Source organism: Trachemys scripta, chromosome 1, assembly GCF_013100865.1.
Source record: "Trachemys scripta elegans isolate TJP31775 chromosome 1, CAS_Tse_1.0, whole genome shotgun sequence".
Lineage (NCBI taxonomy): Eukaryota > Metazoa > Chordata > Testudines > Emydidae > Trachemys > Trachemys scripta.
In genome coordinates, this window is record NC_048298.1 from 162,493,319 (window position 1) to 162,520,028 (window position 26,710).

Genomic DNA, 26,710 nt, shown 5'->3' on the forward strand with positions numbered 1-26,710 from the left:
GGAAAACAGATCTATTGTGTATGAAAACCAAAGGAGCAACATTTTTTTTCAGATCTCTCTAAGGCTACACAGGCTTAATAAAAAATTGGCGTTTCTTCAGAATGAATTTGCCCAACTGGGTTTCTCTGCATCTACAGGGGGCCCCACAAATTGAAACTGCATAAAGATTAAGAAACCTATTTATTTCTAATTATAACGAAATTAAGGCTTTTCCATCTCTGAGGAGCAACCATGATGTGCCTTCTTAAAATGGTGAAAAAAGATATGAAAATTTTATCATTGCCTAACTTTTTGAATGGGATCTTGTTTGTTGTTTTTACTAGCATAAAAGTTATGTTGAATATTCATTACCCAACTATAATTTAGGTTTAATTTTAATTTTTTTCAAACTTGGAGAATTTAGATTTCCCCCCATTGGTTGTGTGTGTGTGTGTGTGTGTGTGTGTATAGATATATATCAAAGAAGCTTTAAGATTTCAAGTCCCTGTTCAATGTAGAGATCTGCTAAGCACAGGCCTGGGCCGAGCCCCATTGAAGTTGGGTCTTCCCCAGTGGATCCTGTTGTAGGATTAAGGGCCTTAATCTTTTCATCTTCGCTATATCAAAATAGCTATCAATAAATGACATAAAATGAGGACAAGTTTAGTGTATTGTCATAACTACTTTTGAAATGATATTTTTCACATCATTTTCTGCCAAGACAAAATTCTACTTTCAGGTGACTGCAGAGATCTAGACTGATGGTCTGCTCCCATTATGTGTGTGAAATTCCGTTGACATCAGTGGGAGTTTTACACATGGAGATAGTGCATTTCAAACTTATTTTGCTCTATGTGGATCTAAGAGGTTGATTTCACCTTTAAAACTGAATCTCTTTGTATTCTTCTTCCTTGAAGTTCTGAAATTTCCCATTTAAACACTGTACCAGCTATAGGTCCAGAGGCAACAAGACCTCTCTTGCTAGCACTGTATCACTTAATGGCTTGTGGTGTGGGGTTTTTTTTTTTTTTTTTCTTTTTTTGTTGTTTTGGTTGGTTGTGTGTGTTTTGTTTGTATTGTTACCAGTTTTTATCATTTAACAGCATTTTATGGACTCTGCTGCCGTGAAGATATTGTTGACTTTGTAGGGTTTCATTTACTCTCTCAAACAATCAGCTTCTGTTGAGCAGCCAAAGAACAGCTTGTTTGATTAATGATCATTTTTATCTTTTAAAAGGATCCTTCCCGACCATTGGGGTGAAGTCTCTTTCGAGATTCCTGAGCGCGGGCTTTTTAAATAGCATCCCGGCCCCACATCCAGTCTCTCGGGGCGGATCTTTGCCCCCTGGCATTTCCTCTGGTAGGTATTTCAGGTGAAGTTTCCACCAACCCTTACTGGGAGAACAGCACCAAAATCTGTTAGTGGTAGGATAGAGAGGTTAATATCTGTCTCGATGAATAACATCTATCCATTAACCAGACTGCTAGTACAGGACCTGACCATATATATATAGGAGAGACTGTAACAGGAGGAGGGAAACAGCCATAGCTAAGTGGTTAACTGAAATATAAAATGAGAACTGCCAATGTTCTCTTAACAAGCATTGCATGAAACGCACTTATGTAAATAGAAAATATAACTTAGAAATGGCTCTTGAAATGTCAGATTTGCTCTGTCTCTGAATGTCTGAATGTTTTCCATGAAAGTTTCCATTTTCCCGCTAACAGGCAAAAAATTAGAACAAGTAGAAATTAATTATGCACTGAAATAAAAAATGGGAAAAGCAACTAACTTTGAACTCTGGTTGTATATATGCTTTAACGTGCATTTTTTAAAAATATAGGTAAAAGTAGTTTGGGTTTCATAGAATCATAGAATATCAGGGTTGGAAGGGACCTCAGGAAGCCACCCAGTCCAACCCCCTGCTCAAAGCAGGACCAATCCCTAACTAAATCATCCCAGCTAGGGATGTACCTTCAGGTACAATGGAGGTGAAAAAGGAAGCATAGTGTAGTAATGAGATCCACAACACAGTGAATGGGCTAATGTCAGGCTGAAGGGTGGGAAGAAAAATAATCTGCAGGAGTAGGCTGGTCTAGATACTGGGCTGAGGCAGGGAAAAGTGACAAATCAAGGTGCTCCTTTTCTCCGGAAGGGGAATGCAGGTTATCTGTCTTCATCTGGAATCGTGCAAGATACTTTTTATTTGCTAGTTTTATTGCCAGGTAAGTTAATAAGTTTCACATAATTAATTTAATAGACATCTATATTAAAATATGTCTAAAAGCAGAATTCAAAATCTATTGCTTTCCACACTGCACATTTCAATATAGAATGAATTTCTTCCTGTCTTAATTTCTTACTTCTTCCCTTTTTAGTAGGAAAATGGCAGCCTCCTTGAAAAATGTTTTATCTTTTTATGAGCTACAGTTTTTTCTGTTTTTACAAAAATCTAGTTAATTCCTAAAATACTCTGGATTTTCTCTTTAAGGCAGGAAAGGTTGTCTAGTGGTTAGAGCAGTGTAATGAATTCTGCCCTGGATTCCCTCTGCCAATTGAGGAGAGAAGTGACCTAACTTTTCTGTACCTCAATTTACTTATGCATAACATAGAGATAGTTACAGGCCAGGGGGTCACTATTAATCATTGGTTTCCTTCATTCTCTAAATAGGAAGTAACAGATAGTTTTGATACTTTCTCTGATAACTGTTGGTAAATGTAGGCCACTGTATTAACCTCACAGGTGGTGCTGGCAGACAATGGATGTAAACACTTTGAGATCTTCTAATGAACTGTGCTATTCAGAGTGGTTCTTAAATAATTTTAAAGAGCTATGAGAGCTATGACTGGTTCCAGCAATATTCCCTACTTTGAGTATCACATATAGTATCATCTAGTATTACTGACCCCCATTGCTGACATCCTACTATATTTGTTACCCTGGCCCACTTATTTGTCTCATCTACCTATTTTGTTTTCTTTTGTTTTTTGTTTGTTTACTTGCTTGCTTTTGATTGTAAGTATTTGTGGGCAAGGACTTTCATTTTCTATATTTTTGTACTGCTCCAAGCACTACAATGGGATCCTGACCTAGCTGGCCTATAGGTGCTAATATAATATAATGGGCTTAATAATAATGAGTAAAGGGAATATGACAGACTGTAGAAATATTTGAAAAGGGAAGAAACTGTAAGTGCAACTATTATATACAATTTATTGTAATATAGCTAATAAATCACTTTCCATTTTGGCAATAGCAGCAAGTGAAGGAAAGGCATCCCATCAGCATATTGTCAAACTGCCTCATTTTATAGAGGTTGGAGGGTTGTCAGTCTGTAGAAGAGCTGACAGCTCCAGTGATTAATCCAGTGGCAGTCTACGTGCATTTTGTTGAAGGGAGGAACTAAGTGCACTTTTGGCTGGGGAGGAGGAGAGGAGTTCCAATATTAAGGTAAAGAAATGTACACTAGCAGTCTTAAGTCTGCATTGTACAATGTCATGCAATAATTATGATTATTATGAAGGTATTTTAGCGTTTATAGTTTGATTAGATTAAACTGATTTTGAAGCCATTCAGTTGATACATATTTTTTCTTTCATGCCATGAGTACAGTGCAAAGTTAAGGTTGTTTAGGTGGTGTAACTGTAAATTTCTTACCTTAATACATTTTGGATTTCTTCTAAGCGTAACCTTAACTCTGAATTGTCTGGGTTAATGCTTGGTTTGGGGTAATTATAACATCCCTGTAATGTTTTTACCTTTAAGTCATGAAATCACATTTCATTTTAAGAGAAGATTCACAAATACACCAAAGCAGCCAGAGAGCACTGTCCAATTACGCTGCTTTGTATTGCTAAAAAAGTGTGAAGCAGCCAGAGTATATTGGTGAATTTATCCCTTAACTTGCAGTTCTCTTCCTGATTTTGGAGGGTTATGTTGGTGAGACTGGTGCTTTATGAAGGGAGCGCCCCCGAGTCCCAATTCTCTGTGCATTAAGAGGTCCTCCTGCCTCAGTGCACAGTGAAGCCAAGGCAGAAGTAGCGAATGCCTACTGAATCTTTAAAGAGAAGTGACAGTTGAGCAAATAATGTACTAACCAGAATAATGTATTCTTGACACTTGTTCATTCTTCCCCATACCCCTGAATCATTACAACCACTAGAATAATGCATGCAAATTAGCTATAGAGCAGGTTTAGTGATTGGTTGTTACCTCTGATGTCACAATGGTCCCTCTTCGGTTACCTAAGGTGTTGAGCTGAGCCTTTATAACAAACATATCTAATTGCTAATAACTTAGTTTAATTACAACCTATTTAATTCAAATATAACCCATGCATAAGATTTCCATGAAATTTTAGCTATATGGAAAGTTCGAAGCATCTATGTTATTCTGTTGAGGTCATCTGGGACAAAGATGACTGACAGATGTTAAATTTCTTAAAGTTAATTACAAGCCAAGACTTTTAACTCAAACTTATTAAATTTACTTGTAAATTATCAGAAAACTAATTCTGTAGTCAGAGTAAGTGCTCTTAAATTTGAGGAGGATACATTGTACCTTTCATAGAAAATGAAGTGGTTGGATCCTTGCTTTAGGTGGAAAATAAAACTCAACTTTTAAATCTGGAATAATTATCAGAGCTTCCATAATGAGCACCTAGAAAATAGGTTGTTAAGGAAGTTGTGTCAAAAGTGTTTTAGAGTAAAATGAAACTAATAATTGACTTTTCTCTTTCACTGAACATAAAATGTTGCCTTTTACCATTGCACCGATGCGTCATATTCAATTTTGTAGAATTTGGTATTTGGCTTTGCATCCCTTGGGAATTCCATTATGTCACAGGAATCCCCACCTGACCAACTTCAAGCCTAGCTTGTGGTGCAGGGGTGCTGCAAAGAAGCCCCTTTGCAGCTGATTATCTGGCCCTCTGTATTGAGTGAGACTTGTCAAAACTCTTGACTTGCTTCCAAAATGCAAATCCCGTTGCATTTTAAAGACTAGACATAGCTATTCTGATGGAATAGTGCTTGCATTTGAAGGCCTAATTAAAATTATTTCACTGCTTGCTAGCACTTTTATTTGGGAAGCATTGTTTACACTAGTCTTGAAAATACCTACTGTTATTTACAAAATCAAGTCCTTTTCTCACAATACCTTCCTTGACTTGACTATCAGTTATGTCACAAGCGATTTCGACTCCTTTTAGTCCATCTCCTAACAGTTCAAATTCATGTGACTCAGCCTTACGTAGGTCTCACCTGGTAGCTGGTTTCATGTAAAGACAGTGTATCTTTCTCAAGTGACATTCGTGTGTAGATCAAAGTATTCTTGAAAGCCTTGAAAGCCTTTATCTAACAATTTGTAGTCCTCTCATCCTCCTACTGGAAAGATTTGTGCATTCACCATCTTTGATTTTTCCTCTGTGCCACTTGCTTGCAGGAAAATTTGGAAGTGCTGTATCCACCTCCTCAAGTTCTCACTCTTCCATACATGAGCGCTGTAAGAGACTTCAGTTTATTTCTTGGCCCTAGTCAAGTTACATGTAGGGTTACCATTCGTCCGGATTCCCCCGGACATGTCCGGCTTTTTGAGCTAAAAATAGCGTCTGGGGGAAATTTTTAAATGTCTGGACTTCCCACCCCCCCCCTCACCCCCCGCATGCAGCGTGCGCGCGGCTAACAGGGCAGCCGGCCGGATGGTGCCACTTACATGGAGCTCCGACAGCCAGAGAGAGACCCTCCTCCCCCCTGCAGCAGAGCTCACTCCCTCCCTCCCTGCATTCGCTGCCCAGCGTGCCGGGACAAGTGGCTCAGGCAGTTCCTGAGCAAGTTCACAGAGACGTTAGGCGAAGAAAGCCCAACAACAAGGGGGCCAGGGGGTCGGAGAAGGGGCAGGGAAGTTCTGGAGGGGGCAGTCAAGAGACGGGGGGGGGGGGGGGGGGTTGGGGGGGGGCTTTCTGGGGGTGGGGGTGTGGATAAGGTTTTGGGCAGTCAGGGTACAGGTAGGGAGTAGGGTCCTGGGGAGTAGTTGGGGGGGGGTCTTAGGAGGGGGCAGTCAAGGGACAAGAGGCAGGGAGGCTTAGGTAGGGGGTGGAGTCCTGGGGGGCAGTCAGGGGCAGGGGTCCCAGGAGGGGGCAGTCAGGGGACAAGGAGTGGGGGGAGGGTTGGGGGATCTGAGGGGGGGAAGTGGGAGGGGCAGAGGCGGGGCCAGGGCAGGACAGGGGCGGGGCTCCTCCCATCCTCTTGTTTGCTTGCTGAAATATGGTAAGCCTAGTTACATGGGTCAGGGTTATATATGTCTACACCCCGTCACATGACAGAAAATAGTGTGTATTGGCTAATTACACCCATATTCTCAGTTTCCCTACTTTCATCATTGGAGACTTAAAAGACAGATGGCTGATCCTGCTGCTATAGAGTGGAGAAAGACAGATAACATTGTCAGTGTCTTCCCTCATAGCTGGTCTCCAGATTCTTCTCTGATAGTAATGAGTGAAGATGTAAGTCAGGAGGAGAGGCTATGACAGGATCCTTGTTTAGCAGCCAGAACCACTACTTGGTGTCCAAATTAAATGGGAAGAGGTGAGAGTAGGACTTTCAGCCCCAGAAAATCTGGCTGAAGCCCCCTGGAGTAGGTCCTATAGCATGACATGTACAGCCTCTGGTGTGGGGGGTGAGGCAGAAATTATGTTTGATATCTTTTTTTCTATGTGCTGTACAAACAATAGCTAATTAATCCTCCCAACCCCTATGTTAGGCAAGTATTCAACCATTTTACAGCTAAGGAAAGTAGAAGCATTGAGGCTAAACAGCATTTGCTTTCATGGGCCTCAAAAATTATTTATGTTCAGGAAACAAATGAGATTGCATTTTCCTAGAGTCAATCAAATAGAGCCAATGAAAAATAATCCAAAACAGCACTAAAGCTGAAGGAAAGCTAGAAGTGATACTGGGCAGTAAGTTAGATACAAGTTTGGAATGAATAATGGCAACAGTACTGTCCCAAACAAAGGAGATTACACAAAAGAGATGATGCCTGTGGGGTGTTTGACAGGCTGACTGTCTAAAACAAAGTTTGCCTGGTACCTACTGTGATGTCCACATTTATTAGAGAGCCTCTTAAATAAAATCAAATGTAAGAATCAGATATTAAATCAGATGAGCAATGTCATTGTTCCTCAAAATTAATATTTTATGATAATTTCCATATGCACCTGAATGAATGAGCCCATTATTCTTGATACTGTATAAACTGACAATTGAGAGTAAAATTGTATTGACAATCCCTTATTGAACAAAACTACTCAATAAAAACCATCAGGAAGCAATTATTCATAGTGAAATTCAACTATAAAGTTGTGGTACCAATATTGAGAAAAATAACCATTTAATTCCCCTCACTCCATCTCCTACCGCACCGTAATGCATTTCCCCTACTTTGGGTTACAGTAGCTAGAGTGTGTGCATTTTTGTTAATTGAAAAAATGTAATATCTTTCTCGATTAGTAATAAATTGATAACTGAAGATGCAGAATGCAACAAAACCTGCCTTCTAATAAATGTACTCTTCAGAATGCCCTAGTGAAATGCTGTATCCAATTTATGAACAGACACAATGTAATTTTTCTGGCATAAACAGTTAATATACTGTGCAATCCTTACACGTCCCATTTTACGGGGTGGGGTGAGAGGGGAGGTAGAGGTCCAAGGTGGGAGTATACAAGGAGCTGTCCATTAGCTAAAGGATGAATTTTTGCTAATTCATCCCTTTGCTGCAAGGTAACTTCAGAAGAGCAAATCATTGTTAATGCTGCTGCATGCATTTTTCCAGGGCCCCTTAGTCTAAAATTGGGATTAAACTGTGTGTGGGAGGGGAACAACAATTCTGCTGGAGACTTGCATCTCTACACTGGCTGTAAGCACGTCATCTAAAACCCATTGAAGTCAATGTAAGTACTCCCATTGACTTCAGTGGGACCAAGGTCTAAGTGGATTATCAGGGTGCAGGAACATTTTCTGTGACATTCAGCACCAGTTTTAGACAAATGTCAGAACATTTTTGACAAAAATAATTTGTATTAACTGGGTTCAGGGATAATGGAGGCAAGATTACAATTCCGCACAAAGGGAAGTATAAGCAGATCTTGTTTGGGGGGAGAACACTTACACATCCAGCTCCATTGGTAAATGAGTTATGCAGCATTTAATTGTGATGTTCATGATGGTGGGGGAGATCTTAATGGATCTCTTTCATCTCTAATATAAAGATTAAGGATGTGAAAATTGCTTTACAAGAATAGCTAGTTCAAATGTACACACATCTCCCAACTAAACCAATACGTAACCTTTATTTAGATCTCAGTCCCTTTTAGTGAAGGCCTCTAACACTTTTACTGACTCAGCATAGCTGAAGTTCCCTCCCCATTCACAATAAGGCTTTTTGTTTCCTTTCTAACACATAGCTCTTTCCTGTTCACTAGCTTCCTTCCTTTCATAAGATCTTCCATATGTTCTGTCTTTCTGCTTCCAATGACAATCTCTCCACCTAGTGTTACCAACAGGCACAATTTTATCACGAATCTCACAATATTTGGTGTTTTTTCTTAAATTCCAGCTCCTGGAATTATTGGATTATAGGAGACTCTCTTAACTTTAATTACAAAATTAAATTAAATTTCTAGCCCTCATGGTTGTAGAGAACTTGAAAATCTAATCCGCTTAAGGCTCCAACCCAGAGGAGAAATAAAAGAAACCCAGATTTATTTTTAAAATCTCATGATTTTAAGTCAATCCCACAATTTTGGGGGCCCTGACTCATGATTTTAGTATAGACAATATCACTTATCTCACAACTGAAGACACAATTATGGGTTTCAGAAGTGTCCATAGTCTTTCTGCTTCGCCCCAACTGCTTCTGAATTGCAAATGCATGTGCTCTTCATCCACAGAAAGCAAAAAGAGATTCATAGGCAATGAGAGGAAAATGCTGGCTCAACAACTTTGGATAGTTTCAGATATGAAACCAAACTTCACTTAACCTTTTGAACATTTACCTATAATTAGTAAAGCAGTAATCATCAGCACAGTAATCCTTTGTCTCTGTAGGCAGTGATAATTGCATCCGTTTTTTGGTCAGTGTGCGTGAGGGAGGAAACAAGCAACACAAGTGCTGTCAAAATGATAAATGAAAAATATATAAACAATATTTTGAAATACGGGGTATACGAGATAAACAGGACGTGACCAGGAATTATGTGACAGATAACCTAAGCTTTCACTGACCTTTCACGGAATGACGGAAGTAACAGTCTGACAAGGTTGAGCACTTCTTGGGGTATTTATAAGGGCATAGAAACATGCTTTCCTGCAGCAATTGGTTTTCCTTAAACTTCTGAAACCCATAATTTTGAAAAAAGTTTTGTTTTGTTTTTAATTTAATGCACCTAATTTCCCTGGCCACAGATACTATGTGAATTTGTATAACGTTTCTATTTCCTCTTACATCCTGCTAAGTAGCTCTTATGTATTATGGAGTATTGAATATTGATGGAGCATAGGAGCCTTTGATATGCAGATATCATTTTGTTTCAACTCCATGACATACTGTGAGGTCAATAGAGCAAGTGACCGCTTATGCAATGAGACTTCGTTTGGGCACAGAAATCATGTTTTCTCACTTTGGAATGTCCCTTGCCCTTCACACAGGAGAGTGTATAGTGGTATGAACATCAAAAGCATTACGACAGCAGCTTTCAGGGGTGAAATGTCAGCATTAGATTAAATAAGTAAATTGTACTGAAATGTAGTTATACTAAGGCTGCGTGAACTGGCCCTAATCTAACAGAGCTAAATGCTTTATCCATCCATTGAATTAAGCCCAAAGTGAACCTGTTATTAATTTAGTTAACAGTTTTCCTTTGTTCCTTGGCACGAGGGCCAGACTGTGGAAACTGCAACTCCCAAGTTCTGTTCTTGTCTCTGCCACTGGACCCATCTTGTCTGTTGCTTTGCGCCACTCCACTGGTGGAAAGTAGTCCTAAAGCCAATGTAGGATCCGTCAATGGAACAGAGCTGACAAAACGGCACTAGGGTAGATAGCCAAGGCTTCACTGCATGCCAGTAATCACTGGCAGCTCTAATGGTCCATTGAGCAATTGTCAGCTGGTATAATTTAGAGCAGGCTCTAGGCTGCTCCAGTTACCACAGAGGCCCGGCCTGGCACACAGCCTTTATGGGATCAAGGGAGCACACAGATGATCTAAAGCCACTTGAGAACAAACTTCCTCCTAGCTGGGCTGTGTGTTCTTCTGCCACAGCTGAGGTTCTGGGTCACTGACATCTTGGGCAAGTCACTTAAACTTTGTCTGCTGACCCAGACATAACATGGATTTACTTATTGTTTCACGGGGCTATTAAGGCTTACTGTTTGGAAAGCAATTTGAGGTCCTCAGATGAGAGTTGTCATAGGAGTACACAGAATAATTATTAGTAGTCAGCCCACATGCTAATTTCTATAGTCATTTTATAAAAGCACTGAAAGTTGTTCCCCCTTCGTGTATGTTTGAAGTGTGTTAAAGCATGCATGGTCAGGTAGACAGACCTACAGACCATTGAACTGCCAAGTGTTTATATTTTGAATGTATATTTTGGAGGTTTACCTATTGGAAATGAGCTGAGTAAGATAAATAAGACTGCTGCGAGGCAGAATTTGGCTTTTTTTGCATCAGATATGTAATGTTGATGAGTCCGAAAAGGCAGTAACACAATATTGACCCCAACAAGGCAGACCTTGAAGGAATGTAAAATTAGTTAAAAGAAAACTGTCTGGAAAGCTAAAATGAAAATTAACAGTAAAAATCAAAATTTGACCAGAAGATTTATCAAACTCGTACAGCCTAACTATAGAAAAAAGTTGCCACTTGCTTTCCCTCTACTACTGCATTCTCTTTGCTGCCACAAATGGAAGGGATAGCGGGGATGGAATGGATCAGGAAAAAGGAGAAACTATAAACATGGAAACAGCTTTCCCCAAAATATTCCCCCAATCCTGCAGAATCCCCTTTGTCAGAAAACCAGATGATTTGCATCTGGGACTGGAGAGGTGGCAGGCCAGCGGAGACAGGGAACATTTTAAAGCATTGTCCTTTTCTCAGCCTTGCAGGGATTCACCTCCTAAATCAGGATTATTTTAAAGAATGTTCCTCATCCATGATATGAAACTCCTATGGCTGGTGCAGTGGGAACACCTGGGTTTATGGCACCTTTGGATGTTTCCTGACATAGAGGGAGGCGAGGACATGGGAGGCTAAGAAGCAGTTTGGAGGTACAGGGCCAACATATAGATGATCCTGGCCTCTATGGTATGTCTACACTGCAATTAAACACCCACGTCTAGCCCATGTCAGCTGTCTCAGGCTTGCAGGGCTCAGGCTGTAAAACTGTGGTGTAGGCTTCAGGCTGCAGCCTGAGCTCTGGGACCCCAGGAAGATGGAAGATCTCAGAGCTCAAGCTCCAGCCCAAGCCCGAATGTCTAACCTGCAGTTTTACAGCCCGAGCCCTGCAAGCCTGAGTCAGCTGACATGGGCTAGACGTGGGTGTTTAATTGTAGTGTAGACATGGATCTCCCTAGGACTGGGGGCTCAGCCAATGGAGAACTGGGAATTTTAAAACTGCTCTATCCCCCTTGGTCCCCAACAGGAAAATGCGAGGAAGACCCTCTGAGTGCATATTTAAGGTTCCCAGTAGTTTTAGATTAAAAACACATGCCTATGTCACAGAGTAATTAGTGATAGCAATGCCATTTCTATTCTGTTTGTAAGTATTATGTGGTGCTCCTCTTCCCACTGAAGTCTTCAGAAGGAACAGGACTGGGCATTTCATTGAACAAACTGCAGCTATATAGGAGGGATACACAGGGCACTATAGTAAACTGTCAGAGACCACAAGGCTTTTAAAAATAAGCTGGGAAGGAGAAAGCTTGGAAAAGGTGTGAAAAGAACAAACTGGAAGGCCAAGATGTAGTGAATGAAAATTTGCAGAAAAACACTTCAAAGAATAATATGTAATTTTTCAAATACTGTGTAGACACAATAAACTATGGTCATTTAGGAATGGCAGCTCTGGGCCATTAGAGAGAGAGAGAGAGGGATAGTATTCAGCAAATAATGTTCTTCCATGTACTGTACATTTCTGTTATTTATTTGCCAAGGATGTATATGCCCAGCTCTGAGTGTCATTCATTAACTACTGTATATTATTCAAATGGTAGTGTTTATGCTGGCCTAGCGCAGCTCCTAGTGGCCAGGGAGTTTGGGTGAGCTTCTCCACATTCTGCATGTCCATCCTTTCAGGGTATGTGGAATACAAATTTCAGTTTGGGATCATCTCTAATTTAAAACAATTAGTATGAATACAATTATTTGTGGTAAAGTCATCATTTGATTTGCACAGAAGTTGTTTTGGTTGGTTTTTGAGTTAATAATGTAAAATTTGACTGGTTGTGCAGCTGCTTTTCTGCATCATTGGTTTTTTTTGGTTTGCTGGGGTTTTTTAAAGTCTCTTGGGAAAATATTTATTCCCTGGAATCTGTTCTCCCATTGATATACATCACTACAGTAACTTCCATTACCAGTAATAGCAGTTATGCATCTAGAAAGATAGAGTAATAGACTCTGCCAATACGTGTAACTAGACATGGGGTTTTGAGCCCTGAACAATTACATGAGGAAAGTGGGGAGTTTCCTGTGAGCATTTTTAAATTCTAAAAGAGCTAATCCTAATTAGAAGCAGGTCTGTGCATTTACTAAATTAGAGCCACTTTCTAGCTTCAATGGGAGACCTATGGATGTAATCCAAACCCAGAATATGGCCCGTAAGTGGGAGGATACCAGATAAAAATATGAACTCTGATTTGCAGAGATGACCTGAAGATATTTTCATGTAAATTACAGAGACCATGTCTTACAACCCTCAATATTTATATAGGTAGACTAATAAATATCCTGTTTACTTTAACAGTTTTATTCCCTTGGCAGATATTAAAGATTTCCTTGTAAATAAAGACTGTAGAGATTAACATGTACTAAATGTATTCTTTTTTGGAGGATTAATCTTACATAAAAATTCATTAAAGTGGGCTTTGCTGCATTATTTAAAATGACAACAGGAGAAAACAAGCTGAATATTTTGTCATTGATATGACACTTTATAGTCTCATCCTTATTCATCAGTCTATCATTCAATTAAATTACATACTATCAAAATCCTATGTTACGGAGAAAATTAGAAGGAAAATTAAAAATAAATATGAATTGTAAATGCATCTGGTATTTAAAGTTACACTACAATGTATGGCAGATATTTCTGCTTTCTCGCTTTTACAAAGAATAAAATCCTGAATTAATTAATAAATGCAAAATACAAAAAAATGTAATGTATGCCCTGACGTGGCAAGGCATCAGTCAAGGATGTTTTAGCAACTTGTGCTGCTCTGATCTGCATTGAAAGTCCTGCAAAGTAACAGCCAAATGGAGGCAAGCAGGTAGTATTGCCAGATGAGGATTCAGTTTTGAGGAGCAGCCTAAGGAATCCAACTTCCTTGTGCAATTAAATATTGTGACCAGGTCTGTCACTTAAGTGACATATTGAATGGGAAGAGCAGACTGGATTGCTATGAGGCCCCACATGAACCAATCACTAAAGCAGCTTTAATACTTTCGATTCACGCTTGCAATTAGACTGCAAGTACTACACACACATTGAAAAGAGGAAAAAGTGAGATACAATATCAGGGAAAGGGAGGACCCCCAAGAATGACAGGTCTGGAGTTGCTTGTGATCTTCCTGGAGTTTCGGGCCTTGTAGGCAACAGACTAAAAAAGTCTAGCATCTGCAATTTCAATTGTCATTTAAAATATATATATATATATATAAAGGGCAGCACCCAAAGACCAATCACCATCAGAGCCCTATGGTGCCAGGTGCTGTACAACTAGAAGAGGGTACAGTTCCTGCCTGAAGAACTTCTCATCTGAAGAGACAAAGAACAGATACTGTGTACCTTTATGAAGCTAAATAAGTAATAGTTGCTTTGTTTGGACTGTAAAGTCTTTGGGGCAGGAGCAGTGTCTTCCCATGTGTGTACATCATTCAGCACGATGGGACCTCAAAGTGCTACTGTAAAATAAATAGCAATGTATGCTGTCTCACACCTAAAGAGAGAGAAATGTCTACTACATGGGTTCTCAACCTTTTCCTGTACAGAAGACTTCCCTCTGTCTAGCCAGGAACCTTGTCCTGTTTAGCATTCTAGAAAGGGCAGGGTGGTTCTAATCACCTGATATCTGACCACCACCCCCCTGGAAGTGAGGAGTTTCATGCTGAGAGCCCCAGGTTTAGTAATTAGTGCACAGAAGTGGAGTCAGGTGTTGAGGTTTCAGTCACTGGCTCTGTTACTGACACTATGTGAGTGGAAGAAGTAATTTAACCCCTCTATACTTGAGTTTCCATATCTGTAAAACTGCAATAATCCCTGCCTCACTGAGTGATTTGAGACTTAATTGATCATTTGTAAAGTGCTTTGAGTTTATTGTATGAAAAGTGCTGTATAAGTACAGCTATCAATACTAATAGAAGTTACGATTTTTTTTAAATAACAAGTGTAAACTGGAAATTCTGTGGAAAGGCTGTTACTGACTTCCATAAGGACTATTTCTGATTATAATAGGACCATTAGAATCTGATATTTGATGACATCTTTACATTGTCCTCCTTCCGATAGCTTTAAGTATCTAACAGTAATCCAGACATTTCTGATCTATCTTATACTCAAAAGACAAACATTATGCTAGTTCAAACATTTCATAATATCACTTGTCAAAATCAAGTCTGGAGTACAGTTTTGAATATTTTATTGACCATCACCAGCTGTCTGTTAAGCTTGGGGCCAGTATCTTACATTTGTAATGGTTTTGTCAGGCACTACAGTACAATAGGAAATAATATCCTGACTTTATAAGGATCTCTAAGAAAAGATTATTTGAGGTGGCAGTGTTAGATCTAGATTAGGGTTTGATCTTGAGGCCAAATCATGTCTAGAATTTGGGGTCTTAGTCGATGGTTCCAACATCTTGCAAGCTTTTCAAGAGATGGCAACATTCTCATGATCATCTGTTCTCACAAGATGACCAAAATTTTGGACTGAATGCCTAAGAAAATTGCTGTTTTCACAAGACTTTGGCTGCATAAGATCAATAAACTAGCCCCCCTCTGATTTTGGATATGACTATGAAATCAAAGGTATATGGACTGATTAGGCTCTGATATCAACCCTAGACGAAATTTCAAATGGGTTTGGATTAGGGAGTTTCCAGTTATGGCCCTTCTAGTAAACTTTACAACATCTCTAGTTAAGACTGTAAATACTTTTCATAGAGGTCTTATTCTGCTGGAGGTTATAGGTGGCCAGTTTGGAGGCCTCTCCTTTCCATTGCTATTGGACCATGGCAGTCAAACATAAATAAAGCATCAAGTGTAAGCAAACTCTTACTGCAAGCATGGGGGCAGAAGTACAAATCTGAGTTTGTGAGGAGCTACCAGTACCCTCAATGGCTTAACTTGTGCTCCACTAGAATTCTCCCATAGTTCACAAGGTGCAGATCTTCTGATGCGCATCTCTTCTGTCTGTGTGATGCCACAGCTGCTTATATGGGTGCTCTTAGCAAATCATGTCCTTCCTGTGCTACCACTTGAAACAGGTATTTTTTGGCACATATGAATGCTAATTACATGTAAAATAACATGTTCTTGAGCCTACTCAGGTGTATGGCACAAGGGGAACTAACTACATATGAATTTTTAAAAGTTATTTTTTATTTTTCACATAGCATTTGGGCCTTTGATTTAGAGGATAGGCTAACTTATCACTCAGGTTGGCAACACCCTGTGTTGGAATTTGTATCCTTGAATGATTGGATAACAATGAGAAATACTGTGTTTTCCTCAATGGTGGATATAATTTTGCTGCATATAATTTCAAGTTATGTAAAGGAAAACATCTAGCAGTCTGAAAGTTTATAAAATACGTACCTCTTAGCCCAAAGAAATTCAAATCTATTTCAGAAACCTATCTATATATTCAAATATATTTCATAGTTAATTCAGATTGGAAAGTGCTTATCATTGTTTGGACTGTTGAACTGAGCAAAATGGGTACAGTTTTCTTTTAGCTTGTCAAAGTACATAAGGGAATGAAATCTGCTTGTACAAAATGTGGCACTATAAAAACATCAAGTATTTTGTGCTGGTTTGATTTTATGAATCTAAGGGTTGTTAAAGACACAAATAGGATCTGAGAAATGGGGTAAACATATTTTATATTTCCTGGGGTATATATGTTGGCATTGCTGTTTGGATTGAAGATTCAGGCAAACAGTTTACTTTTCATTGTTACAGTGTCTGGTTCCCCAGGTAGTTCAGCCCTCTTTCTACTCCAAATTGGTACATTGGTACACAGCAGCTCTTATGTGGCTTTGCTCTGGAGAAAGTATGCTTTTCTATCAACACAGTTGGCCTTTTGTATGCAGACATTTACTTTTTCTCTTCTCTGTCTCTGTTGATAGGCCAGAGAACTTCTGTAGTGTATATAACTATGAAATTGCCCTTCCTTTTCCTGGGTCCAAACCCTTTAAATGTCTAAGATACCTACTTGTGAGAAGAGTAGAGCTGGATGGAGAAAGGTAATTCCATTTTGCAGAGACTTTCAATAGTTCAGACTTTGGTTTTGTTCTGATTCAAAACAAAACCCAAATATTTCTAGATTCTCTGCATAAGGGAATGGAACCCCAGCTCTGGGGCAGTCCACCATGCAAACTGCCCTGGTGTGCATACCCTAGAAGCCAGGAGAGGTATACACAGGTTTGGAAATATTCCTGCCAGAGAGTGTTCAAGCCTAGTTTCCATCAGAACTTCCTTGAAACCAGACTGTCTCCTCGATGTTTCAATTTTGATAGCTCCACAGATTCCAACAAATATGTTGCATCCAAAATTTTCTGACCAGCTCCAATGAAGGGTTTGAGAACAAGAGGACTGCCAGACCCACTGCAGCCTGTAGCAGAGGAGAGGGACACTGGTGCTTTCACATAGAGATCATCTTATATTTTTTATGTAAATTAATGGTTAGACTGAAAATACATGTTTTGCTCTTTGTACATTTACACATAAGAATTGTGGTGAAGAAGATATGACTAAATAACAACAGAGAGTTTAGAAAATAAAAGGTCTCCTGGCTACAGGTTTTTTATTTGTAAAATTTTAAAATGCCCTGTCATTGAAATCTATTTCCAAGTTAATGTAAGAAATCAAAAGTAACACCTGCAATGACCACAGCTTGGGTAGTCATGCCTAGTGGTTGGAGCAGGTATCGTGCCTAATGGTCAGAGCAGAGGGTCAAAACCAAAGACAGCATTAGGTACCAAGCCAGAGGTCAGAGCCGGAGACAGTGTCAGAGGTAAGGCAAAGGATCAGGGGCCTGGAGTAGGGCAGGACACTAGGAGTAGATTGGGGTCTGGGATGGGAGGACTGGAACCAGGAGCAGAGATGAATGCAGGCCTCCAGAGTGAGGTAAGCAGGAGAGGTCCATAGTCACAGACAACCAAGGATTCCTCTAGTTGCTCAGACAACTTCCTGTTGTTATTCCTGGTTTAAATAGTACTCCTTAGCCAATCTGGGGGGGAGGGGAGATTGTTTCCCTCCAATTGGGAGCTTTGGGGATGGGGCCCTCTGTGAGTTAGCCCTTCCCTGGACCCTTCCTTAGTTACCCAGGTGAGCTGCTGGGTGACAGCCATGGCCTGAGTGCTGCCTAGGGATCCCTGGACCTGGGTTCGGGCCTGTGATTCCTCACAATGCCTCCAGCAAAGAGCACAATGAAGGTGTGCCATGTTACAGGCCAAAAACTACCCAAATAGTTAATGCCTCATTCAGGGAAGGAATCTTCCCTTCCTCCTTCAGACATGCAATAGTACAATCAACAGTGAAGAAACCTGCACTTTATGCATCACTTCTAGCTAATTACCATCCAGTGTCAACATTCTGTTCCTGAGCAAGCTCATACAGAAGCGAGCCAAAGGCTGAATACAAGTTCATGTAACTGAAGCCAACATCCTAGACCCAGCAAAATCTGGATTCAAACCAGGGTGGAAAACCATATTAGTGGCTATGTTGGGTGATTTCCCACTATTGATTGATAGAAGGCACTTGTCCATTCTAATTCTTCTAGACCTCTGCAGCATTTGACACCATTGATCATGAGATACTACTTCCCCTGCAACTCTTTAACCTTCTTCAGATGGGTAATGTGCTGAAATGGTTTGAGTCCTCCTTAAGATTCAGCCATAGAGTAGTGATGGGATACTGTACCTCCACACCTAGACTCTCACTTCTGGAGTCCCACAAGGATCTATTCTCTCTCTCTCTGATGCTATTCAACATCTACGTGCAACCACTAAGAGAACTAGTAAGACAACATAGACTCAAGTGTTGCAATATGCAGATGACACACAGCTCTACCTTGTCTTTGCCACATATGACATCACCCTTGGCCCAGTGCTTGGTGGAGATCAACATCAACCCACTGTTCATCTATCAGCTAAACCCAAGCACAATGCAAGTGATGCTGGTTGTCAAAATGAGGAGTTTGTAGCCACTGTGTGGTCTGGGTTTGGTTGAAAGTACACTCCCACAGCTGGTAACTTCAGACCACAGTTTAAAATAGCTCCTGGGATTCCTGACAGCCATTAAGCTCTCACCTAGCTGTGTCCACAAGAAACACTATCAACATCTCCAGGTGGCAAAAAGATGATATCTAATCCTAGTAGACAGTGACCTGGCCTCAGCAACATATTCTTTCATTTGCTGGCTGGACTTCAACAATGTAATACACCTGGGCATGAAATCACCAGCCCTTAGGAAACGCCAACTAGTACAGAACACAGCAGCATGTCTCCTAAGCAACACAGACTACCATAAGAACATCAGCGTCTCCTCTGCTCCCTATACTGGCTTCCCACAGAATATCAGGTCCAATTCAAGGTTTCTGTCCTTATCTTCAAAGAGCTCAATAGCCTGTTCACAGGATACCAAAGAAATCATCTGAAACTCTGGGATGAGGACTATGATAGACAACTCTGCTCCTCGGAAACTAGGGAGCTGTCCATGGCAAGGGTAAAGCCCATTTGTGCAGGAGATAGAGCTTTCAATGGGGCCAGTCCATGGCTGTGAAACAAACTGTCACAGGATCTAAAAAAACATCTAAAACATGATCGCTTTTGTTTCTAGAACTTGGCGCATTTCTCAGACCTTGCCTTCCATATTACTGTGATGGGGTGGCTAAACCCCACACTGTAGAGCTAAGAATGCAGGAGCAATTCTGGGCCCAGGAAGACCCGCCCTGACAGGCCGCTGACAGGCATGCTCCAGTTGAAAGAGGGACTTAAAAGGGAGCGTCCTCAGCACAGCAGGCTATGTATTTTATTGAGCTGTCCACCATGTCCACAGTCAGTCAAAAAATATGCAAAAATTTGTATATATAAAGAGTGGGATAGAAAATAGGAGTGGAAGTATTATAATGCCATTAGGCAAGTCACCCTGATTACTGTGTTACCGTCTCATTAGCCCATCTGAAAAAAATGTATAGCAGAAATAGGAATGAGGCCAGGGACAGCCAACTAAAAACTAAAAGATAGGCAGGTGTTGTGGAAAATCGACCACACGATTGATTTTGGATCAGATCAGCCTGAGGCACCTTTATTGATTACAAGCGTGCAGGGGGGGTAACAGCTCTAAGTAACTGCCCCCTGAATCAAGGAACACACAAGCTTTTTAACGCTTAAAACCACAGACAAATTACACATACTTCCATATTAATTACCCTATTTGGAATACATTGCAAAATCAATACAGGCCAAAAGCAAGAACAAGAGTCTCCCCGTCTAGGCCCCTCCTGTTACTCACTGTCTGTTCTTTTGCGGTCAGCGACCTTTCTAACACAACTGTTGTGGTTATATATTTCATAAGCCTGGCTATTGCAAATTATGCTCCTTGGGGACTTTTTCACTCTGCCCCCTCATGCCCTTTATACACACAAAGCCATTGTTCTGCTTTGGAGACTTTCCATACAAAAACAGGCTCGGTCAACTCTTTAGGCCTGTAAGCTTGACCAGAGTCCTAAGGCCCCCATAAATTTTCCTTCTCACAGGGAAAGACTTTTACATAAGGACCTCCAAAGGAATTGAAATTATTGGGACCGTTTAGAGAGAAATGGGATGAGTCATGAATAGTACCTGTTATTAAAAGTTCTGTTTTACATAGACCCTTCCAGATACAGGCATTGCCACAAAAAGAGATTGGCCAGGAGGAAAAAGTGCATAGAACAACAATCTTGCATATGTGCTTGTTCATTACATTAGTCTTGCATTTATTAGTTGACCCTGTGCAGGGCCGGCTCCAGGCACCAGCGAAGGAAGCAGGTGCCTGGGGCGGCCAATAGAAAGGGGCAGCACTCCGTCCATTATTGGGGCAGCACGTCCGGGTCTTTGGCGGCAATTTGGTTGTGGGTCCTTCACTCCCTCTCTTTCTCTTCGGCGGCACGTCTGCGGCAGCTCAATCGGGGTTTTCTTTTTTTTTTTTTTTTTTCCCCTTTGCCGCTTGGGGTGGCAAAAAAGCTGGAGCCAGCCCTGACCCTGTGTAGTACACCTCTACCCCGATATAACGCGACCCGATATAACACGAATTTTGATATAACGCAGTAAAACAGTGCTCAGGGGGAGGGCCAGGGCTGCGCACTCCAGCAGATCAAAGCAAGTTCGATATAACGCGGTTTCACCTATAACGCGGTAAGATTTTTTGGCTCCCGAGGACAGCGTTATATCGAGGTAGAGGTGTACTAACCATTCTGAAACATCTCACTGTGGGCCCCAATTAGCGGGTAAATTCGACTGTTCCTGCTAGGCAGTTTTGGAGTGACAGCTCATGCCTGGATACCAGCAGTAAGATGCCATTTAGGTACATACAACAGATAAAATATAAAACTTGGCAAGTTGGACATGTTGGTAAAAACCATATAATGTTAATCGGTTTCTGAGCTGGTTCTTTTCTGAACATAATACAGAACCAACTAGGAAATATGCATTAGTCAAGCAGAACAAAGTACATAAGAGACTCAGATAGCCCCCAAGCCAGTAAAGCATTTAAGCACATGCTTTACTTTAAACACATGACTAGTTCCATTGATTTGGAAAAATTAAGCACTGAATTCAGTATATTGGTGGCCTAGGACCATACTGCATCAGCATATCTATGGATAAAAATATGGCCATGTTTCACAGAAATGAAGGTTTAGAAACTCCACCAAAGGCAGATCAGTAACACACACACACACACACACAGGAGAGATTTCTTTGCTTTCATAGTATATAGGGTCATTGAAGTTTTTGGCTTACATGCTTTTTCTTTGACAGGGCAGATTTTGGTTTCTTTTAGAGATGGTTTATCAATTTCTTTTTTTTTTTTTTTTTTTTTGCTTACCTTGAGTGTTTTCAGAAGTATTCTTTGTAAAATATAGCTGTAATTACTACACATTCATGTTAAAGATGCTACTTCTCCCACTGATAGGTACAAAAATGGTAACTGTTTGGAATTGAGGACTCTAGTTTGACTATTTTAAAGAAAACACTGCCAAAATGAACTGTATGTAATCAGCTACTTCAGTGCCTCAAATAAAGAAAATATTGATTGAAAATGTTGCTGAGGGATAACAAAACAATGACGCATTTGTGCTGTAGAGGAAGATTTTGAAAAAGAGCTACATATTTAAGTAATGAAAATAATCTGTTTGTAACAGCTGGAAATATAACAAGCCCTTAATATAGCTATAATCCTAATGTGTTTCTTTGCTGTCTTTGCAGGCAGACCAGTAATGATTGTGGTGGAATATATGGAGAATGGATCCCTTGACTCCTTTCTGCGGGTGAGGTGTCATTTTCTGATGACATTTGAATAAGAAGCCATACTAGGTTAAGATTTTAAATCATTTATCATAAATTAATTTTTACATAATGTTATTCATGGATTTTTAGTGAAGAATAGAAGCATTTTCCCCAGGGTACATTTCTTAGGTACAGTGATACATTAGAGCATAACTGGAAAAAAGAAGATTTAAACTTAAGAATATAATTGATTTCTTCTACAAGAGCAGTTCCCATATTTAGCAAAATGTATTTCAAATGGTGCTATTATGAAGGAAAAGATAAATTGAAACGCAAATGCCTTGCCTTATGGAAGCTGTTCATTTTGCTCAATCACTTTCAGAAATACTTTGTTATAATTTTTTGCTTGGGGAAGTAGACAGCAGGGTTGGTAATTGATTTATAATTATTTATGGTTACTTGCATTTAACAAATTGAATTAGAAAACAGTTCACTGGTGAACTGTCTCAACACTAACCTTTTTCCCCTAAAGGTCACCCTTTGAATATTAAGGAAGGGATGTATAAAGCATGGGAAATTGTTTGCATTTGAATATGATTTTAATCAATGAGGTGGAAGGAAGAAAGAGCTGCCCCCAAGGTCATATGGGGTCTTCTGCCAACATCAGTAGAGGGCTCTGGCACTCTCCACAGCTTGTGAAAATACACTCACTTTAAGCCCAGCCTCCAGTAAGAGACCCCTCAAAACCAGCATGGAACCTACGATTTCAGGATTGCTATGTGAATTATTTAAAATTTGTGTTACATGTATAAATATCAACAAGCCACACTGACTGTCCATCTCACCATTATTAGTTGCCATCATGGTAAAAGTAGGTCTTGAAGTGAGATTCGGAGGAGGAGAGGCTAAGTGGCTTTGTGAACTAATGTGGAATGGGTATTCCATGTATAAGGGGTGAGGTGGAAGAAAGTGTGAAGATATTTGTGGGAAAGTGTATAAGCAGAGGGTCCAACCTGCAACACTGGGGGGTATGATATAGGAGCAGATAAGCAGGGAGGGGCAGAGCGGTCAATGGCTTGAAAAGCAAGTGTGAGAAGCTTGAATGTGATGATGCAGTAGAGAAGAGGGAGCCAGCAGAGGGATTCAAAGATGGGGTCATGTAATCAGAATAACAGGCAAAGGTGGTGAAATTAGCAACTGTATTTTGAATGGCCCGGGGCAGGGTTGAGGTTTCTGAGAGGAAGGCAATGGAGGGGAGAGTGGCAATAGTCAATACAGGAAAAGATGAGGTGTCTGGAGGGAAGAGAGTTTTACCTTAAAAGCATAATTGAGCCATTACTGAAGATGCTTTTATGTATTTTTTGCCTTCCATTTTGATAATTCCCCTGTATTTTTTCCTCTACCCTCTATTTGCTTTCTGTTCCCTACACTAGGAAACTCGGGAGTTCCCATTTTCTCTCCCCTGGTCCCAAACATTCACTCACCCTCTGTTCCACCAAGATTGGATAACACTATGATGTATCTACTAGAATTGGTCAGAAAAATTCAGATGAAACAATTTTTCATCAGAGGTTGACAATCTGTTTCACAGACAAAGTTCCTTGGGAAACGCAGGCAGGTTTCAAAACGTCTCTGCCAGGCACGCTTCCACCTGGTTTCCTAACAGCTCACCTCACTGGCTCATTGTCAGTCACCTGCCAGACTGCCTCTGAGTTGGGGACCCCTGAGCTTCCAAGGCAGATTGTCTCTCTGAGTTGGGGCTCCATTCTGTTTTGTGGAGAACTTTGAAATTTTGGGGTCTTGTTCTGAATCAGGGTGAAACCTTATTTCAAATACTGAAATCCTCCACACAGTTACCTTTCTCTGCACAGCTGTAGGATCTAATGAGCTATTCTTGATATGCACTTACAGTACTATGTTAGAAGCTGAGATCATCACAATTATGAGGTTATTATGGAGCAATGATGTTCACACTGTACCAAATATATTTTTAGGCAAAATGTTTGGGAATGTGCTAGTCATTATTTTCTGCAGCTGTTTTCTGAGTATATTATTTTCCTGCTTTCTTTCTCACTGCAGATTTGGTTTATTATTTAAAAATGCCTTTTGACAGGATTTTAAATAATAATCAGCATCTGAAAGCATTGTAGATATTTCATGGGAATTCCTGTTAATAATTACCAAAGCAAATGACTGCCAGTATCAAATTTTAAAAGAAATCAGTTTGCTTCATTAAAAATAGTTATTTCCTGTAGATTTCTTAAGTCTAAATTTTGAAATGCTTTTATGAAGATGCAAAGAAGTACAGAGAGAGTTTATCTCTAAATCATAATACATTTTTACATTTACAAAGAGCCTTTCATGTGGCAAGATCCGGAAGAACTTCACAACATCTATCTTTCTTCATATTTAAAAGAGTTTCTTTCTACTGTTCTGGGTGTTCTTACATGCAGTCAAAGGATAAACATCCAAAATATAAGAATATCCCCCACCATAGCAAGTGCTCCTCCAAAAATGTTACCCTGCATGTTACCACCACATCCCTCAACCCAACCCTTCTCCAAAACCTGAAAAAAATGGATAACTTAATCCCTGAAAGTCAACATATGGGAGCTCTGATTGACCAATGTGGAAAGTGAACTCCAGAAAAGACCTTCATGGAAGACATCCTACCATCAGCCCCTGCTCTTAAACCAGAGAATTGTTAGCTTTAATGCTATTACTTGTATTTCAGTAGAACCTAAATGCCCCTATATCCATTGGGGCCCCATTGTGCTAGGCACTACAAAATACATAGTAAGACAGTTCTTGCCTCAAAGAGCTTACAGTCTAAACAGACAAGACCAACAAAGGGTGGGAGAAAGTAAATATTAGCCTCATCCCTATGCTGCAGTTTCCCAACTATAAAATAAGTAACTTGCCCAAGGTCACAAAGAAAGGAAGTGGGTAGCAGAAGTGGGCACTGAACCCAGATCACTTGAATCCCAGTCCATGGTCTTAAATGCAAGATCAGTCTTCCTCATGTTGTTTTTGTATCACTCAGGGAGAGAGATAGTTCCAAACTCTCTAGGGTTTGCTAGGTCAAAACCAATACCTTAAACACCACAGAGACTTATATGAAATAGACAGCAGACTCAAAAAAAATACATACATATGAAAGAGAGAGAGAGACACACACACACGCATCTTATGTTCCTGAAATATACTGTGACAAAGTCAGGCTGGACAGCTGTAAGAGAGTGGTAGACTGCAAGTATATCAGCCCCAGAATGATAAAGGTCCTTTTCCCTATAAGCTGATGAAAAGAGGTCATCTCATGTCAACTAGGGACTCCTGAGTCCAATTAAGGGCTGCCTGAGACCTTCAAAAATCCCTCCTCTGGTCAGTGGTGTAGCCAGCTTCTAAGAGGAGAGGGAGCAAACATAAAAAAGGTGCCCCCCCTTGGCTCCTCCTCTGGCCACGCCCTGCTTGACTCCTCCTCCTCCGGCCGCACCGCCCTTCCCCTCCCTCCCTCCCCTGGCTCCTCTGGCCCTGCCATGCCCTCCCCCTTTCCCCCCCCCTCGCTTCTCCGGCCGCAGCTGCCATGCTGTGCCCCCCACTCCTCCGGCCACGCCCCCTCCCAAACTCCTCCGGCCATGCCCACCACCCCTCCATGCAGTGATGAGCTGCCAAAATATTAACAACCAGTTCCCTCCTCCTTGCCCCATGAGGGGGTCATGCCCCCCCCCCGCTCCCCAGGACTCCTGCCCATCCAGCCCCCCACGTTCCTTGACACCCCACTCCCCCTTCGCAGAAAGCCAGGAGGGGGAGCCTTCAGGGGAGGAGGCAGAGCCAGAGCCAGAGCCCGGTGAGCTGGGGCTGGGGGCATGGCAGGGAGCTGCTGGAACTTTTGTTCAATTTAAAAGCCCTTTTAGAACCGGGACAACCAGTTCTAAAAAGGCTTCTAAATTTAACAACCGGCTCACCACTGCCTCCATGGCTGCCGGCTGCTCTGCGGGCCGCCAGCCTGCGCCCCCCCACTCCTGCGGCCGCTTTTGGAAAGGCGGGGGAAGCAGCTGCTTCCCCTGCACCCCGCTAGCTATGCTACTGCCTCTGGTGAGAGAAGAGGAGAGACATGCTGCTGCAGAGCTAGTGGCAGCAGGGAGAAAGGCTTCTCCAGGGTGGAAGGCTGCCCTTCTCCCTATAGGAGAAGCTACCTGACTGTCTGTTTAGGGGAAGGACTGGCACCCCAGGTCAATAACAAGGCCACACACCTCATCCCAGCCAACACCCAAAGAGGGCATAGGAAGAGGTATTTCTCTTTGTTTGTGATGTGAATTTGTTTCTTTTGTTTGATGGAGGAGCACTCTTTGGGCCTGAGGCCTACCTCAAAAGTATTCAGAACTAAACCCCTAATGGGAAAACAAATACTGTCTGGACTGGGTTTGATTTATTCCAAGCCTCCCACTGCCAGAGAGGGGAATCACTGACCCTGGTGAGGTGGAAGAGGTACCTTGCCACAGTACACAAACATTCATAATTTTGAAAGCTGATTCATCTGTGCATTTAATGAAGGGGAGTCAACTAATGACAGCAGACTAAGTAAGGTTATTTATTTAATTAAAAGGACATTTTCATTTTAACTCATCTCAGCAATGTGTGCAAGACACCAAGCACCCTAAATTGCCCAAGATACATAGATTCTAAGATAATACCGTCTTCTCAGATCCTGATTTGCTATAGTTTTCCTTTTCTTCCTCCATCCCACT

The 26,710-nt window shown here is 41.0% G+C and overlaps 1 protein-coding gene across 2 annotated transcripts in view; it reads left to right on the plus strand.

Moving 5' to 3' along the window:
• Positions 1–26,710, plus strand: part of LOC117888172 (ephrin type-A receptor 6-like) — a 385,983-nt gene that overhangs the window by 255,896 nt on the left and 103,377 nt on the right. The window contains exons 9-10 of one of the 2 annotated variants that reach the window (XM_034791377.1): positions 1,217–1,339; positions 21,942–22,003. In XM_034791377.1, coding sequence (XP_034647268.1) covers positions 1,217–1,339; positions 21,942–22,003 — 185 coding nt within the window. The remainder of the gene's footprint in view (positions 1–1,216; positions 1,340–21,941; positions 22,004–26,710) is intronic. The other variant, XM_034791386.1, reaches the window with a different exon arrangement.